General features: G+C 45.1%; 1 protein-coding gene across 1 annotated transcript in view; it reads left to right on the top strand.

Annotated features, from left to right (window-relative positions):
* Positions 1-17,661, top strand: part of CHD7 (chromodomain helicase DNA binding protein 7) — a 189,219-nt gene that overhangs the window by 18,933 nt on the left and 152,625 nt on the right. Inside the window, exon 2 of the mRNA XM_075353247.1 lies at positions 13,297-15,108. Coding sequence (XP_075209362.1) covers positions 13,465-15,108 — 1,644 coding nt within the window. The 5' untranslated portion in view covers positions 13,297-13,464. The remainder of the gene's footprint in view (positions 1-13,296; positions 15,109-17,661) is intronic.

Below are 17,661 nucleotides of genomic sequence, written 5' to 3'. Positions count from 1 at the left end.
GCTCACACGAGCGTGAATATCGGACGAGTGCAATGCGAGAAAATCTCTCATTGCACTCGGACCTATGTTAGTCAATGAGGGAGAGCAGTTAGTCAACTTGTGGATGCGAGCTAATCAGCAGCGTGCTGTGATTTTCTGCTAGAGCCGTATCCCTCGCACCCATACAAGTGAATGGGTTGAGACCTACATCGGATGTTATCCCAGTGCAGTGTGATATATACGCACAGGCTGACAATGGCAGAGATGGGGGGGGGGATTAACCACTCCCTCTCCTCCGCAGCGCCCGCCCTAAGCTTCACAGCTGTGACCTGATTGCAGGATCGGGTCACAGTCGCATGACACTCGGCTCACACTCGCAGAAGAGCCTGAGTCGGGGGTTATTAGCATATCGCATCCGATGCCGTCACATCTGATGCCATTCGCTCGTCTTGAGTCCAACCTTGGAGTAACTGTGGATATTGGTGAGAAAATACCGCATGTAACACATGTGTATAAATGATTGGGCCCCACTCGAACATCAATTATTTATTTTTTTTTATTTTTTTCTATTTTTTTTTTGTGGAAAAAAAAAAAAAATTGGATGTGTGAATGAAGCTTATCTAGGAAATCTCCCATGGCTCCATGTCCCCTCCCATGAAGTTTTAATTTTTCTTTGACTGTATATGTGCATATAGTGTGAGTGTATTAATATTCTCACCGCTTCTCAGTCCGGTGTTGCAGAACGCTGCCAGATCCTGTAAAAGAGGCGATTTTTGAGTAAATTACCGTATCCACATACATGTAGATGGATTTACATTAAAGAAGCACTTCCATGAAGATCTTTCCCTTTTTTTTATTTATTTTTTTTTTTCTTCCCTGTTGTGTGAATTAGACTTTTATGCCAAACTTAAGTGACTTTTTCTGCAGACCATATTTGCTTGCATTTTATCCAGGCTTCCGCATAAAATTAGGATAAGATTTCCATATCCTACTCATTACTGAGTGAGTGCAGGGACAATGGGTGGCTGCAGGAGTTGGCTGGCGTCAGTGGGGGGCACAGCCGCAGGAATTGGGCAGTGGGGGGGGGGGCGCAGGAGTTGAGCGGCGGCAGGGGGGGGAGGGGCAGTGGGGGGTTGCAGCTGCAGGAGTTGGGTGGCGGCAGTGGGTCGGGGAGCAGCCGCAGGAGTTGGGCGGAGGCAAAAGGGGCGCAACTGCAGGAGTTGGGCGGCGGCAATGGGGGGGTGCAGCTGCAGGAGTTGGGCGGTGACAGCGGGTCGGGGCGCAGCCGCAGGAGCTGGGCGGTGACAGTGGGAGAGAGGTTGGGCAGCAATGGAGTCCTACTTGTCTTTAGTAGAGGATCCTTTTTTTTTTTTTTTTTTTTTTTTTTAGCCAGATGTAGAACCTCTAAATGTTAGATTTGAACCATGTATTCTGTTTACCATTTCATTAGTAATATTTGACTTAGTTTTATAACTTTATTTGCATTTATATTTCTATCTATATTTATCTTTTTTTTTTTTTTTTTTTTTCTTTCAGACTGATATTTCTATCTAAAATTATTCAAAATATTTGCATCTCTGTTCTCGATCTCTGTACGTGTCGGCGTGTGGTCTGAAATGCGAGGGTCCTAATATTCCACCTGTGACTTTCTATGTCAGATGTAGCAGTGAAACTTTGCTTCATGGTTGATGATTTTAAGGGTAATATTTTGTGCAGAACTGTATGGCCCGTATAGAATAAGGGCACATGCCCTGACGGTAGGACTTGTAGCCCATGTGACCTTGCCTAACACTGGCCGAATGGTAAATTCAGAAGTGTTGTCATTCAGATCAGCAACAACTTTTCTGCTTGTGGAGAAATGGGCATGTTGTGAGTTTGCAAATGGCTGATTCTGCGCTGAATCCCACCGGTTTGCGCAGCACATGGCACTCTTTAAATTCTAGGGGTTTGTGATCGGTTTCACAGCTGAAATATTCAGCCATTTCTTATAGAAATCTCTATTGGAAATGTAGGTACGTTGGATTGTTTTGTAGCAAGGACAAGGATTTCTTCTTCCCTGTTCATATGGATGGGACAGTTGTAGACATTTTTGCACAGGGTCTTTTCTCTACCCTCACTTGCACTGGTTTTATGCAGGGGCGTATGAAGGGTTTAGGATACTTTCACACTTTTGTTCAGCGCAGTCCGTCACTATGGAGAATAGCGCAGTCCGTTAACGCACTGCGCTATTCTCCATAGACTTGTATGGACGACGCACTGTAACACAAGTGTCAGCGTTGCTTCTGCTGGACGACGCAGCGTCATTATTTTGACGCTGCGCCGGGCAGGAGGAACACAGCATGTAACGTTTTTTTTTGAGCAGCGCAATCTGTAGGATTTCGCTGCGCTTGCTCTCTGGCTCCCTGCACCTGTAACCAAGGTAAATATCGGGTAACCAAGCAAAGTGCTTTGCCGATATTTACCCTCGCTACGTGTGCAGGGAGCCAGACACTTCCCCGCTTGGCTCCGCCCCCTCCCGCACTCCACTCCGCATGTATGTATACACACGCACGCACACTCACCTGTCCTCAGCGCCATGGCCCGCTCGGCTCCACCCACTCCGCCCCCCGCACACATTCTCGGCGGCTGAACGATCAGCTGAGCTGCCGGCATGTGAGAGCGCTCAGCTGATCGTTCACAACAGTCTGCTGCCGGTAAAACTGTAGAGAAGAAAAAAAAAAAAGCTTTCCGTTGTTTTGTACGATCCGTTGCATCCGTCACACAACGCAATGCTACGGAAGCCGTTCAACGCAAGTGTGAAACTAGCCTTATATGAATATAGCTGAGATATGCTTCCTGTTACTCTATACACATGGCAGCCTGGAACAACCAAGGGGCCGTCTCACCTCCGTTCATTGCCACTGCGGCTCCGTGCCCCATGGATGAGTCCTAAGGCCGGATCAGTGGTGGCTGATGAGGATGGCTTGCGTTATGGCTTGTGATTATTTATTTTTACAGTTCTATCAAGTGTTTTGGAACTGGCAAGAATTTGGCATTCTCCTTCCCTTTTCTTATCTGCTATACCAGAGCCGCAGTGTAAATTTGGTGGCTTTGTCGTTGTCCGTGCACAGCTGCGGTGGCTCCGTTATACAGGCCGCGGCTAGTCTGCACAGTGCCGCCTCTCCTGCTATATCTGAGTAGTAATTCATATGTTCACGCACATCTGGCTAATTTTTTTTTTTTTTTTTTTTTGCAAGGAAATGGTTTGCATGGCCGGTATTTATTCAATGGTCACGTTTTTCCTCTATAGTACATTGTGTGGGTCTCTGCAGTAAAATGCTTTGGGTAATTCTGTGTGTTGTAGGGGGGTTGAATGAGCGCAATACCCTCCAGCTCACTAGGCTGACCTTTGCCCCTTTGTATCCTGTGACACTCAGCCAGGCTTTGTGCTGCAGTTTATTCATGATGGTTCTGTTTCCCCCATCACATATGCCACAGTCTTCCAAAGAGAGGAGATAAATTATTTTCAGCTGCAGCTCAGGCAGAAGAAAAGACCTTTGGAGGTGTGGAGCGGGGGAGGGTGACCGCACATTCTCCAGAGGATGGGCAGGTTATTGTAGATGCATGCTGTTGCCTTTCCTAGGCTCTCGCCCTCCTTAGGGCCGGGGTCACACAGGCCGTGAGCTGATAGGATTTTTCGGCCATATTGCATCACTGTAGAAAACCACAACCTCCTGATGCGTTTCAGTGAATGAGGTTTATTGTTTGTAAACAACCGGGCAGACTTGATAATAACGTCGTTATTTTTGTGTAAAATAATGGCAAATTAATCTAAAGCATTTAACGACTCCTCATTTTCAAGACACTTTTTTATTTTTTTATTTTTCTCCCAACTGTAGTGAGTCGTCAAGTGCATATCCACAGATACACAAGATACACAGCAGGTCTGCCACTTATTTCATGCAATTTGGGCCAGAATTCTGCAATACTCCAGTCTATGGCCCGATTTTATCAAGACTGATGACAGGAGCGATGGAGTCAGGAGCGTGACCATCAATGAAGCTTGTAGTGTCCCCAGCTGCTCTGCCCTCTGCTTTAGAAATGTAGTCCAGCCGAGATTATGGTGAATTCGGGCTTCGCACTTAACCACATCCCCCTCTTAGCTAAGCCCCACCCCGGATTTAAAAAGGGGGGTGTGTGTGTGTGGAGATAGATCTATATCTCATACATGCATACATATTATGTATGCATGTATATCCATATAATGTATATGTTTGTACCACTATTTTATGATGTTTTAGGCTTTGCTCTGTTGGCAGTGAATACGCCACATGTGAACACAGTCTTATGATGTAGAATGTAGATGGAGTTGTCAAGACTTTTCTTTTGTCATCTTCTTTAAAGTGACAACGCACATCATCTTGCCCTTCATTTTCCAGATTGTAAAGGGGTTTTCTCTTTTTTTTTTTTTTTTTCTCATTTTTAAATTTGTGGCCTGTAATAGAGAAAAAAACCATTGGTTACTTGCCCTCCCTCTATCCAGCTTTGTCAGCCCCACAGAACTGGAGATTTTGTCTGCAGCGCCACTGACACCACTTTTGCACAATCACTGGGCTCAGGGATGTTGTTGCAACATTTAGGGTATTTGCCCACGATCAGGTTTCACTGCATCCTGGACGCAGCAGGTCCTTCCCGGGGAGCCACAAGTCCCCTTCGCAGGAGACCGCAGCTGCTCGTACCCACAATCAGGGCTCCATGCGCTGCAGTCTCTTGCTTGTGTTCTCCCTACGAGGACGCATGCGAATCTGCAGCTAACAATGGACATGCTGCAGTATGGAAACACGCACCGCAGGTCAGTGTTTGATGCGGGAAAAAAACAGGCACAGTGGGTACGGGATTTCTAGAAATCGCATCCACTGGGCTTGTACTGTTCAAATCAGCATTTTGGACGCAGCGAAACACGCTACACCCAAAACTCTACAAACACTGATCGTGGGCACGTACCCTTATACAAGTGCAGCTCAATAAAGAAAATATCATCAAAAAGTAAACTTTTGTTTGTACACCTTTTTTCTACCACACTTTTTCCTTCCACACTTTTTCCTTCCACTCAACTTTCCATTAATATGCTTGGATACAGCACTCTATGAACAGCTAGCTTCTTTAGCAATGACCTTTTGTGGCTTACTTTCCTTGTGGAGTGTGTCAATGACTGCCTTCTGGACATCTGTCAAGTCGGTAATCTTCCCCATGATTGTGTAGCCTACTGAACAAGACTAAGGGACCATTTTAAACACTTAGGCGCAGTGCCCACGCTGTGTAGTGTTGACGCGTATTTTCAGAAATCTGCAGCAAAATCTGCATGTCCATTGTGAAGCCAGCAAAGTCTATGAGAATTCAGAAGTGCTGTGCCCATGTTGCTTCTTTTTCCCTTGCGTATTTGGTGCAGATTTGGTGCAGAAGAGAAATCTGCACCAAATATGCAAGGAAAAAAATACTCAACGTGGGCACAGCACTTCTGAATTCTCATAGACTTTGCTGGCTTCACAATGGACATGCAGAATTCTGAAAATCTGCGTTAAAATCGGCGTCAAAATACGCAGCGTGGGCACAGGGCCTTAGGGGGGCTTTGCAGGTGTTTTGTGGTAATTATTCTTTTTTTTTTTTTTTTTTGGAGATAACGAATTTATGGCTTATAGCCAATGAAAACCCAAATCAACGTTAACAGAAATAAACACTTGAAATAGATCCCTCTGTGTGTAATGACTCTATATAATGTTTCCCTTTTTTATATTGAATTACTGAAATAAATTAACATTTTGATGATATTCTAATATATTGAGGCACCTGTATATACTTTACAAATGATTTTCACATGTTGTAGCTGTGATCGTTTTTTTTCTTTATACATTTGCATAAACTTTCCATTAGTCTCAAGTATACACAAGGCATTTTTTTCCTCGTGTTTTTTTTTCCCATGTATTTATTTTTTTTGTTTTGGAAAACCGTTTTGTCACAAAACCGGAAGCAAATCCTGATGCTAGCAAAGTGGATGAGAATGCTGAATTTTTGCACACGTGTTGTATTTTGTCCTTACAGATTTGGTGCAGAAAATAATCTGCAGCATGTCAATTCCTTCAACATGGTTGCCTGCGTTTTCCACCCATTGAATTCAATTAAAAGATGCAGCAAAAATGTAGCTTGTTTTTGTGCTGTGTTTTTGCTGCCAAAAGATGCAGCACGGTGGCTCAGTGGTTAGCACTGCAGTCTTGCAGCGCTGGGGTCCTGGGTTCAAATCCCACCAAGGACACCATCTGCAAGGAGTTTGTATGTTCTCCCCGTGTTTGCGTGGGTTCCCTCTCACTTCAAAAACATACTCATAGGCAACCTAGATTGTGAGCCCCAATGGGGACAGTTTTGCAAAGTATATGTAAAGCGCTGTGGAATTAACAGCGCTATATAAATGAATAAAATTATTATTATTTATATTATTATTAAATTTCTGCAACCAAATACTCTTCGCGCGCACTCTACCCTATGACGGCATATTTTGTTTTTTTCTTTACTGGTGTTTTACTCCTTTTATAATCTATGGAGCAGGGATCCAGCCTGTGCTGATGAAATCGACCTACATTCGAGCTGCATCTGATAATCCGAGGATCAGCAAGGTCGCTGCTTCCATCAGAGCAGGATCTATAAAATGTGGCTGATTAGGGGAGCACTACACGCGGGGCTGCCTGTTCTCCGGACTCGGGGGCAGACTTCTCCTTTATAAATTGCTGCAGCATTGCTTCTCCAGAGCCGGGAGGATCGGTTTACGGTTCAGAGCGGATTTTCTATTTGGAGGTTTCCAGATGTATAAACCGCTGTGTATTACAGGAGCAGCATTGTGGATTTGGATGCGAGGAAATCTGCAGCGTAACTTGTCCGGTACTGTGGATCACATGTCTGTTTATGCTGCAGATTTTAACCACAGATTTAAAATTGGCCAATGCATTCTTTTGCTCTGTGTTATCAGCCACTTCAGGCTATAGAAGCCGTGTTTCCCTGAAAATAAGACAAGGTCTTATAGTTTTGCTTAGAAAGATTCGATGAAGTGCTTATTTTCAGGGGTTGTCTTATATTTTCGCATGAACAACAATCCACATTTATTCTTAAAGGGAACCTGTCATCAGATTTTTACCTATTAAACTAAAAGAATCCCCTTCTGCTGCATTATAGGAAGGTGCCCCTTGGCCCTGACTCCCCTTCCAAACCCCAAAAATAACTTTATAAAACTTGGCCCTTAGGTATGCTAATTACCTTGGTTGGCCAGATGGGCGGGCTCATTTTCTCCTCATGTCGCTGATCGCCATCCTCCTTCCTTGATTGACGGGATGACGCCTCCGTCATCCTCCTCGTCGCATTTTTAAATCTCGCGCCTGTGCAGTTGGGTGTGCTCGCGCAGTTTGCTCTGCCATATCGCGGCCAGAGCAGAAAACATAGCTGCCCTAGCTTGCGCCGGTGAGCTAAATGCGCAGGCGCGAAATTATGGGCAGGTATGAGCATAGCGCTGGTGAGGTCATGCACAGCGCCGACATCACCAGCGCCGTGCTCGTACCCGCTCCTAATCTCGCGCCTGTGCATTTAGCTCACCGGCGTGAGCTGGGGCTGCTGTTTTCTGCTCTGCCCGCAATATGGTAGAGTGAACTGTGCCTGCACGAGCAGACCTCACTGCACAGGCGCGAGATTTAGAAATGCGACGAGGAGGATGACTGAGGATGACTGAGGCGTTCCCTTTAAACAAAAAGTCAACTTTTATTCAAATACAAGTATAATCCTGTCCTCACATTCTGGAACATCAGCATTTTGTGTTAAAGGAGTTGTCCGACAAACTTCAAAAAATGTCTTTAAGCTAATCTGTGCTGTATTGTTCTATAAAACACCCCTACATTATTTTTTTTTCTAACTTTTGTTCCTATTGAATTCTCTCTTTATTCTCTGCACACTTTGTTTACCTGCAGCTCAACCAAACATGAAATCTTTCTGTGCTAAACCTCAGAGCTGGCACCACTGTCCAGCCCCGCCCCTGCACACTCATTGGCTGCCAGCATTCTGCCCAGCACTGACCTCTCATTGCTCCAGCAAAGATGGGCACATTACTACATTATATGTGCGGTGACTGTTCTGTCACAGATGAGATATCCCTGCTCTGTATTTCCAATCATTGGTAGTACAGAGCAGTGATCCTCACATCCACCGCACATATAATGTAGTAATGTGCCCATCCCTCTCCCCATACTATAGTAATGTCCCCTTTCCTTGTTCCCATCCTGTAGTAATGTCCCCCTGGGCTCCTCCTCTTGTAGTAATGCTCTCTCCTGTAGAATTGCCTCCTATTCTGCCATTCTTCTCACACACAAAAAAACAAACACAAATCCTTCGCACCTGTCCTGGTTCCCTCGGTGCCCTGTGTCCTGCTTCTTGTGGACGCAGCCCCCTCCTTGCTGATCGCTGCCTGTGCAGTGGCTGTGCAGTCAGCAGTTTATATCAGATGACTGATTTCCAGGCGCTGTGCAGCTTCTCCAGTGTTCTGCTGCTGGCTTCTGATTGGCCGGCGGCTGATTATAGCTGTATACAGAGCTCGGCTGGGCAGAGCACCCAGGAATCTGTCATCTGTTATAAAGTGCTGACTGCACAGCCCCCTGCAGAGGTCGCGATCAGCTAGGGGCCTGCATACCATTAACAGCATCAGGGGCCGCAGCTGACAGCGCTTTATAACTGATGACAGATTCGCGGGCGCTCTGCAGAGTTGAGCTCTGTATACGTTACTGTAATCTGCTTCTGGCCTCTTGATTGGCCAGCGGCTAATCATCGCTGTATACAGTGCTCCCTTCTGCAGAGCGCCCGGGAATCTGTCATATGCTATACAGCACTGACTGGCCGCAGCACAGGCAGCGTTCAGCAAGGGGGCCACTGTCTGCGTACCGCCAGCAGCATCCGGAGGCGCATGCAGCGTACAGACAGAAAGACCCCCTGCACTATGGAATGTGGGGAGGGTGCAGGAAAAGGGGGTGGGGACTCCAGCGCCATGTACCCGCCCTGCAGGGCGGCTACATGATGTCGGCTGTGATGCCCGTCGACAAGGTGAGCATAAGCTCATGCCCAGTTGTCATGACATCACAGGAAGCAGCAAAATTATGTCAGGAGCAGTCACATGACCGCTCTGAACCTGGGGAGAGGAGCTGACAGCAGGGCAGGTAGGTAATCACTATCTACTTACCTGCCCCAATGTAGCCCAATAGTGAAATAACAAGAAAATGGCAAAATAAGCCGGATAACCCCTTTAATCCGATTACTGGCTCAGATGCACATTTTCTTATCTGATCTGCTATTCTCATGGTGCACAACCAGTCCTATAGTGGGGGGTACATGCTAGATTTACAAAGGTTTAAATTACCTGTTGAATTTATTTTCCATGTACTGCTAAGCTTACCCACAAAAGATAGCAAACACCCCCTAAAAGAATCGCACTTACCAGACCCCAAACAATTAGCATTGGCAAGTGAATGGGCTCTCACATACAAATCCGTGTTGCTCTCAGGTCCTCCTGCGTTCTACAGTGGTTGATTCCCCCTGGTGACTGGAAGTAGTGATTACTTACGCAGAGTGATACTGGTACCCAATCTGTTTGTGAGAGCTGCAGTGCGATGAGATGTGAGAGCCCATCCACCATCAGCACTTGCCAATTGGCAACTGTAATTGTGTGGGGTTTGTGGAGTGCTATATATATAATTTTTTTTTTTTTCTGTTTGGACACTCCCTTATGGAACCACAACTAGGCCTTATTTTTGGAGTAGGTCTTATATTTTAATCATACTCAAAGCCCTCAAAATCCTACTAGGCCTTCTCTTGTAAGGGTAGAGTTTATTTTCGGGGGAAACTGGGTAGGTTGGATGTAGGGTTCAACTTGATTTACATCCATAAACAAGCACACTGTCATGATCCCTCCGAACTCTTAAAATGTTATTCATTGTGGGGAATCCATTCTGCTGATTTTACAACTGCATACATTCCTACAGATGCACTTATATTTTCTGCTGCATTTTTTTTTCTTCATATTTTAACGTTTTATGGATATGCAAGTACCAAAATATATAACAAGGCTAAATCCCACAACAAAAAACTCAAACTGCAGATGGCTATTGTGGGTTTTGGTGTGTGGACACCTGTTGGGTTGGGGGAAGGGGGGGGGAGGTTTTGGGTTTTTTTTTTTTTTTTTTTCTCTTCTCTACATCGGAATTTACCCTTGGGGTATGTTCACACAGCATTTTTGCTGAGGTATTTTTCTCTGCAGGAATCAGGTTGAATTAGATGTCCAAGAAACATGCACCATGTATAGACCGGCAGCTGCTGCTCTCCTATCCTAATTTCACTGATTTTTGTTTTTTTTAATTAAAAAAAAAAACAAAAAAAAAAACCAATACAAAATTTTACAAAAACAAAACACCATTTGGTGTAGGAGATTGGAGAGACTTATAATTCATCTGTTCCTGTAAAGTGCTGCATAGACAAAAAGGACAAAAAATGCGTTAAAGCCGGGTGCGAATAAGCTTTTGCGTTTAGTTCTCATTCGGATTCTGTTATAATTAGCGTTTTTACTAGTTTTCCCCTTTTGTCTTCTTTTTCCTGGTGGTATAATTATAGGATGACCTCCCAGTAGCCATTTTGGTAAAGGGGAGGGTTATGTCTCTATGTAATGTTGTGGTACTAATGTGATTTATAGGAATTGTGGCTGATGGGGGAAGAAATGCTGGAGATTTTATATGTATTTTAGCCCTGGGGTCTTTGCTATGAACTTTATTGGTTTATTGATGTACAGTAAAGACTTGCAATCTCTTATATCAATGATCAAAGCCCCCGCAACATCACACAGATCAGATGTGCAGTGTGGATCTGGAGCCTTAGAGCCCTCTGTGATCAGTGGCCATGCTTCAGTGTTTTAGGACAAATGTGGGCTGCTGGGAGTTGTAGTTCATCTGTATAGATAAGAGGGTCGGACTATTTGTTGGTTATGCATTAAATTGTGCATTACACAGATACAGCATGTTACCTTGCTATGTATTGTTATGGGCTTTGGTCATATCTGCATGTTAGATGCCATCAGTCCTGCTGGGCAGGAATGCGTGAGCATTTTGCCTGGTAAGGGTGGACACTGATAAAACATGGTGGGCCCCATCATGGCCTATGGTGTCTGTCAGTCACCATTGGTGTGCATGGTGATGCTGAACAATGGAAATGATGGGTAATCCTAGAAAATGATGACAGTGGAGAATATGCCAAAAAACTGGATAGAAGCGCAGAATAGGGTCTTACCAGGTAAGGTAACAGATAAGTCAAGGCAATTGCACTCGCCCATTAGAGTTGTGCCAGTCACAACTCCTAAACACAGATTAAAAATGGCGACTGCCGCAGCCCCGGGATCATGAATCAAACATAAGGGGGAGAGATCGGCTGTAAGTCACCAGAAATTCAGATGTTGACAGTGCAGCATACACCCGATCTTTCCCCCCTCACGTTTGACAGTGGAGTATGGCGGAGTCCTAGGAAATAATGACTGAGAGGAATTCTAGGAAATGACTACAGAGAGGGATGTCGGTGTCCTAGGAAATAAGAGGGGGATCGGGGGGTCCTAGGACATGGAGGGGGATGGCGGTGTCCTAGCTAGAAAATAACAGAGGGGTATCGGAGGGGGTCTTAGGAAATGTCAGTGAGGGGGTCCCATAGGACATGACGGAGGGGGATGGCTGTGTCCTAGGAAATAACAGGGACTAGGGGAGTTCTAGTAAATGATGATTGAGGGGGGGGTGGCGGGTCCTCAAAAGTGATGGTTATGATTCCTAGCAGTTAACCTCATGGATTTGGACCGACCCTCATATTGTGATTTGAACACACCCAGAATAAGCTTGTGGAAGGTTTGTAGTGCTTTGCTCAGTCTTTCCCCTCATACATGTGCTCGTGTCCTTCTGTAAGGCTATTGTTATTACGTGCGCCATATCGTGACTTTCCCTGACAGGGTCCTCTGGGTGGCCGCCCCACCTTCAGGCATGGTTCAGTGCTGGTAATTTAGGCCGTGGAGGGGTTAATCACCCCTTATGCTCGGGCAGCCGCCTGTGACGTAGCCTGTTCCTGGGGAAAGTTTCAGAGGAGTTATGAATCCAGCTACTTGTTCCCGTTGCGTACCGCAGAAGCACCGGCCCACGACCATTAATGCTCGGAAAAAAAAATAAGATTATGAGTTGGATTCGCCGCGACAAATTCCTAGCGTGGCTCGGATGCCTCAATACACTTTTGTTCACTTCGGTAGCTGAATTAATCATTTACTTTGCATATTTTAAGAAAATGGATTGCATTTCCCCTCGGTACATATTAATACCTGGTAAGGGTGACCTAGTGCTACATTTCCCATCATACTATCCTCTGGTGGTCTAACCAGCATCAGTACTGAAAGGGTTACACACATTAAGCATCAGGAGCTGTAGTCCTCGTTATGATGGGGGTAGTTATACCCGGTGAGAGTTTCCCGTCATCTTCTTTACAACTCCAAATACTAAGTGGCACCAAAATGTCTTTGGCGGTGAGCCGTGCTTTACAGCAGTGTCCTCCTTGGTAGCCTAATCATCCATCCCCTAATTCCATCTTGTAGGATCACGTTGGTGTAACCGCACCATGAATCCAATCATTCAGGCAATTTGACCTTGAGCAGAGGTGCTAGGAGTGGTGGGTTTGCGGCTGCTGTTGGAGGTGCAGTCAACTGACCACGTGGTCTGTCGAGGATGCAGGACAATATTGCACTGTATAAGGCACACGAGCGGGGGAGGGGAGAAAATCCTCCACAGATCTTGTTTGAAATGTATTTTCGGCTGCTTTTAAAGGGTCACTTTCTACCTTCTGGTGTTTGTTAAATGGACTAGCGGATTCTGCTAACTTTAGCTTATCGCGGCCCTTGATGCTGCTGCTTGCTCATCTGATTACACTCCTCCGGGGAATAAGGTTAAGGACACGCTGTTGGTAACTAGAGCATTTTCAGGGCTTTAGTTTAGCAGATGGGATGCTTGGCTGTATCCGTACATCTGTCCGCCTGCTGTGGCAGCTGATGCTACGGCTGCATTTTGTTCTTTTGTTCTGTTCCACCCAATAAGTGACTGCGGCACAGCGTTGGGGTCTGTAAGTTTTAGAACTTTTTTTTTTTTTCTTTCCTTTTCATTCATTTGAAAGGTTCCATTCATAGATGTTTGTTCAGTTTTTCATAACTTTTATGTTTTTTTTTAATTTTATTCTTTCTTCTTCTGTTTATAGGGACAGACCCCGTCTGCCTGACACCGCATGGTCCGAAAGAATTAAGACAATATGGAATGACATGAAAGAGATTAACTGAGGATTAACGGCTCTGAGGACAACACCTCTGTTGAGAGGTGAAGCACAATCTCACGCTCGTGGCTCTAAAGAGCTGTGTGCAGAAGCAAAATGGCGGATCCCGGCATGATGAGCTTATTTGGGGAAGATGGTAATATGTTCAGTGAGGGGTTGGAGGGCCTGGGTGAGTGTGGATATCCTGAAACCACTGTCAACTCCATGGCTCCGCAGATGCCATTGGATCAGAGTTTTGGTTCTCTACAGTCTCCGCTCCACCATAATCCCAGCAGTCAAAACCAAGCAAAGCTGACCCACTTTGATCATTACAACCAGTATGAGCCCCAGAAAATGCACATGATGGACCAGCCTAACAGAATGATGGCTAACACTCCTGGAAATGGGATTGCTTCTCCACATTCGCAGTATCACAACACATCTGTTTCTCAGGTCCCCCATGGTGGTGGCCAAATGGGAGTGTATCCTGGTATGCAGAATGAAAGACACGCGCCGTCCTTTGTAGACAGTGGTTCCATGTGGGGACCTAGGGCAGTGCAGGTGCCTGATCAGATAAGACCACCTTACCAGCAGCCGCAGTCACAGCAGCAACCACCCACACCTTCCGGACCTCAGGGTCCCCCTCACCCTCAACATGTTCAACAAATGGGTAACTACATGGTTCGAGGAGATTTCTCAATGCAACAGCATGGTCCACTACAGTCACAGAGGATGAACCAGTTTTCTCAAGGACAAGATGGTCTTAATCAAGGAAATCCCTTCATTGGGGCTGCAGGACCTGGTCATATGTCTCATGTACCCCAACAGAATCCCAACATGGGGCCTTCACTACGTCACTCGGTCCAGCAGTTTCATCATCATCCCCCCACTACTCTCCATGGAGAATCTGTTGCTCACAGTCCTAGATTTTCTCCTAATACTCCTCAGCAGGGTGCAGTTAGGCCACAGTCCCTTAATTTTAATTCTAGAAACCAGACTGTACCTTCACCTACGTTAAACAACTCAGGGCAGTATTCCCGCTATCCTTATAGTAACCGTAATCAGGGATTAGTTAATAATACAGGGATGAATCAGAATTTAGGCCTTACTAACAACACTCCAATGACTCCGTCTGTACCTAGATACCCAAATGCTGTGGGGTTTCCGTCAAACAATAGTCAAGGACTGATGCACCAGCAACCAATTCATCCTAGCGGCTCACTTAACCAAATGAACACACAAACTATGCACCCTTCACAGCCTCAGGGAACCTATGCTTCTCCACCTCCCATGTCACCCTTGAAAGCAATGAGCAATCCAGCAGGCACCCCTCCGCCGCAAGTTAGGCCTGGCAGCGCGGGGATACCTATGGATGTTGGAAGTTACCCAAATATGCCCCATCCTCCAAGTCACCAGCCCCCCGGCAGCATGGGTATGGGACAAAGGAACATGGGTCCCAGAAACATGCCGCAGGGTCAGACATTCATAGGTATGTCCTCAACACCAAGGGAGATGGGTGGGCATATGAGACCAAATGGCTGTCCTGGAGTTAGCCATGCAGATCCACAGGCAATACAAGAACGGATGATGTCTGGCCAGCAGCATCCCGGTCATCAATCTTTTCAGCAGCAAATGGCAAACTGTCAGCCTCATCCAGCTATGCACCATCAGTCTTCACCGCCGTCACATTCTCATCACCAACCATGGACTTCGCTCCACCAGTCACCTCAGAGTACCCCCCAGAAAGTGCCTGTCCATCAGGTAAGTGCCAGAGCACAATGCACATTTTCTGTGGTTTCTTGTTTTGTTTTTTTTTCTCTTCCCCCTCCTCTTCTTGCCGGTACATGTGGCTTTCACAAAACCCAGCTTGTGAGCTTCCTGCTCTGCACGTTACTCTGATTTTAGAGGGGACAGAGCCGCGTGCAACAACAGGAAGTTGTATCAGGAGCGTCTGGTGGTGAAACAGCTGCAGGGTCACAGCTTCTTGGCACACTTGTCAGATAACCTTCTCTTATTGCAATATATTACCATACCTCATTTCATTTTTGTGGTCTCCAGGTATATAAACACGCGTACATTATTTATTTTAGAAATATATATGTATTATTATAGATAATTTTTTGAGAAGGTAATTAATGAAATCTACCCTTTTTTATGGTTTGTAATACGATGGTCTAGGAGAGTTATTGCCTGATCCATACCATTATCTTGTCTAATAAACTGTCCAGTGACGTAAATGGAAGACGGAAGACCCCTGTTCCTTCAGCCGCTTGATGACAAATTATACAACTGCATATACAATCTGATAGGGGCTGTCGCCAAGTTCCCATAGACCCTGATGTGGCTAATAATGTAGTGCTCGCACCGCCCCACGGAGATGGAAGGTTGCGTTGATAGGGAATGTTTATGGGTCTTTTATGAAATACACTTTTTATGGGTACGGACGGGGGTGCGTGCGTAATCCTGGACTTTTTTTTTTTTTGTTTATAGGGTTTCTCAGACTGCTCTTCGGCGTCAGTATTTCAGTGGTGCTAATGATATTGTGCTGACAAATACCTGGGAGGAAGATGGTATGGTGGACGGGCATCATTCACCTGTCCTGCTCATTAGAATTGGAGGCATTCATGATGCCCTATAGACCATGCACGAGACCACAGACACTTGTAAAAGTAGAGTACTTTAATTTGTTAAAGGGAACCTGACAGCCGATGCATCATGCCCAATCCAGAGGCAGCATGTATCACACTGGCTGTATGATGACTGGTATATTTGACTCTGAAATGCAGTCTTCTGGGTCCCTTTAAACTCTGACAACCTTTTTTTTATCATATCGATAGTAAAGACTTTAAAGATGACTCTGTTCAGTATAGTGCTTAAAGGGGTGGTTCAGGTAAAGCAAGTGATCACATGTGAGCATGATAGGTGATAACTAGTTGATTAAAGGGGTGAGGGGGCAGTCTTCCCGCTGGGACTTGCACACAGACCCCTTTAGGATGGAGCCTGGTGTGCATGCTTGACCTCTGCTCTGTTAATTCCCTATGGGGCTACTGAGCACTGTGCTCTGCCTTTTTCGGCATTTCCACAGAGAATGACTAGGGTGGCGGTCGGTGGTTTGCCCTGCCCACCCATTTTGTAATGGAATAAAATTTCCCTTGTGGGGATAAATTCTCTGCTGTGCCAAGCAGTGTGGGTCCCAACGGGGCGACACTTATCAAACCCCAATTTATCCCCTATCCTGTGGATTGGTGCTAAATTGTTTTAATCGGACAACCCCTTTAAATCAGGAAACTCACTTTGAAATGGTAAAAAAATGATTTGTTTTGGTCAATTTGTGAAATGCGTGGGGGTCATACAGTTACCCAGAGGGGATCGTCTATCATTTCATTGTGACTTCACTGAACTGAGCACCGTACTGAAAATGAATGGAAATATATCTATCTTATGTGTGTCTACTAAATATAATGTATGTGTCCTTGAATACGATGAGGGTTTTTTTTCTTTTTTTTTCTTTTCAGTAGTATTTTCTTTATGCTCGAAATATAGGGGGAGATTTATCAAAGTTGTTACTTTTGGTGCAATGGTTATTTTTGACCTTTTTGCCTTGGCCTGTAATATATACCAGTAAAATTGTATGCATTATGGCTGAAATCTACCCCACATTTTATTGTGCACAGAGCATCCTAAGAATTCGCCAATGCATGAAGACATTCATCTCTTAAAGACATCCTGTTGCTATAAAATTTAGTCCAATCTGTGGGCACCATGTTGTAGAGGTGGGAGAGCTGAGCGGATATATACATAATATTTTCTCACAAAACTAAGTATATAACTTTTTTGCCATTTTTAATCCTATCGGTTCAATCAGTGACTGACAGCTTCCATTGTATTCGTGTGCATAGATGTAGCTGTCAGTCACTGATCGGACCGCCCACTGGACCGATCACTGTTCTACAGCCAAATTGTTTGAGACAAAAACAGTTGAACTCAACTAATTTTGTGGAGCTGAAAACGAATATGATGCTCAAATTTGCTGATTGGCTCCAATTTTCAAGATCCAGTTGGGGTTGTAATTACTTATGACACCTTTCATGCAGGATCATGGAAAAATGGCATCCTTATTATTGCATTGTTAGTAGCTAGTCTATTACATCATCTATGTAGTCTATTGAGCCTTCCGTATTCTACCATCTTAGGATGACCAATCATAAACCGCTCCAATAACGTAATCCTAATTACTAATCCTTTTATAAATTCTTTCTGCGTAAGGTATACAATTTTAAGATTTCTTACCTTAATTTCCTAGCATTTTTCTGG

Source organism: Anomaloglossus baeobatrachus, chromosome 6 (genome assembly GCF_048569485.1).
Source record: "Anomaloglossus baeobatrachus isolate aAnoBae1 chromosome 6, aAnoBae1.hap1, whole genome shotgun sequence".
Taxonomy (NCBI): Eukaryota; Metazoa; Chordata; class Amphibia; order Anura; family Aromobatidae; genus Anomaloglossus; species Anomaloglossus baeobatrachus.
Note: the sequence above shows the minus strand (reverse complement) of the source record. Positions and strands in the feature narration are given on the sequence as shown.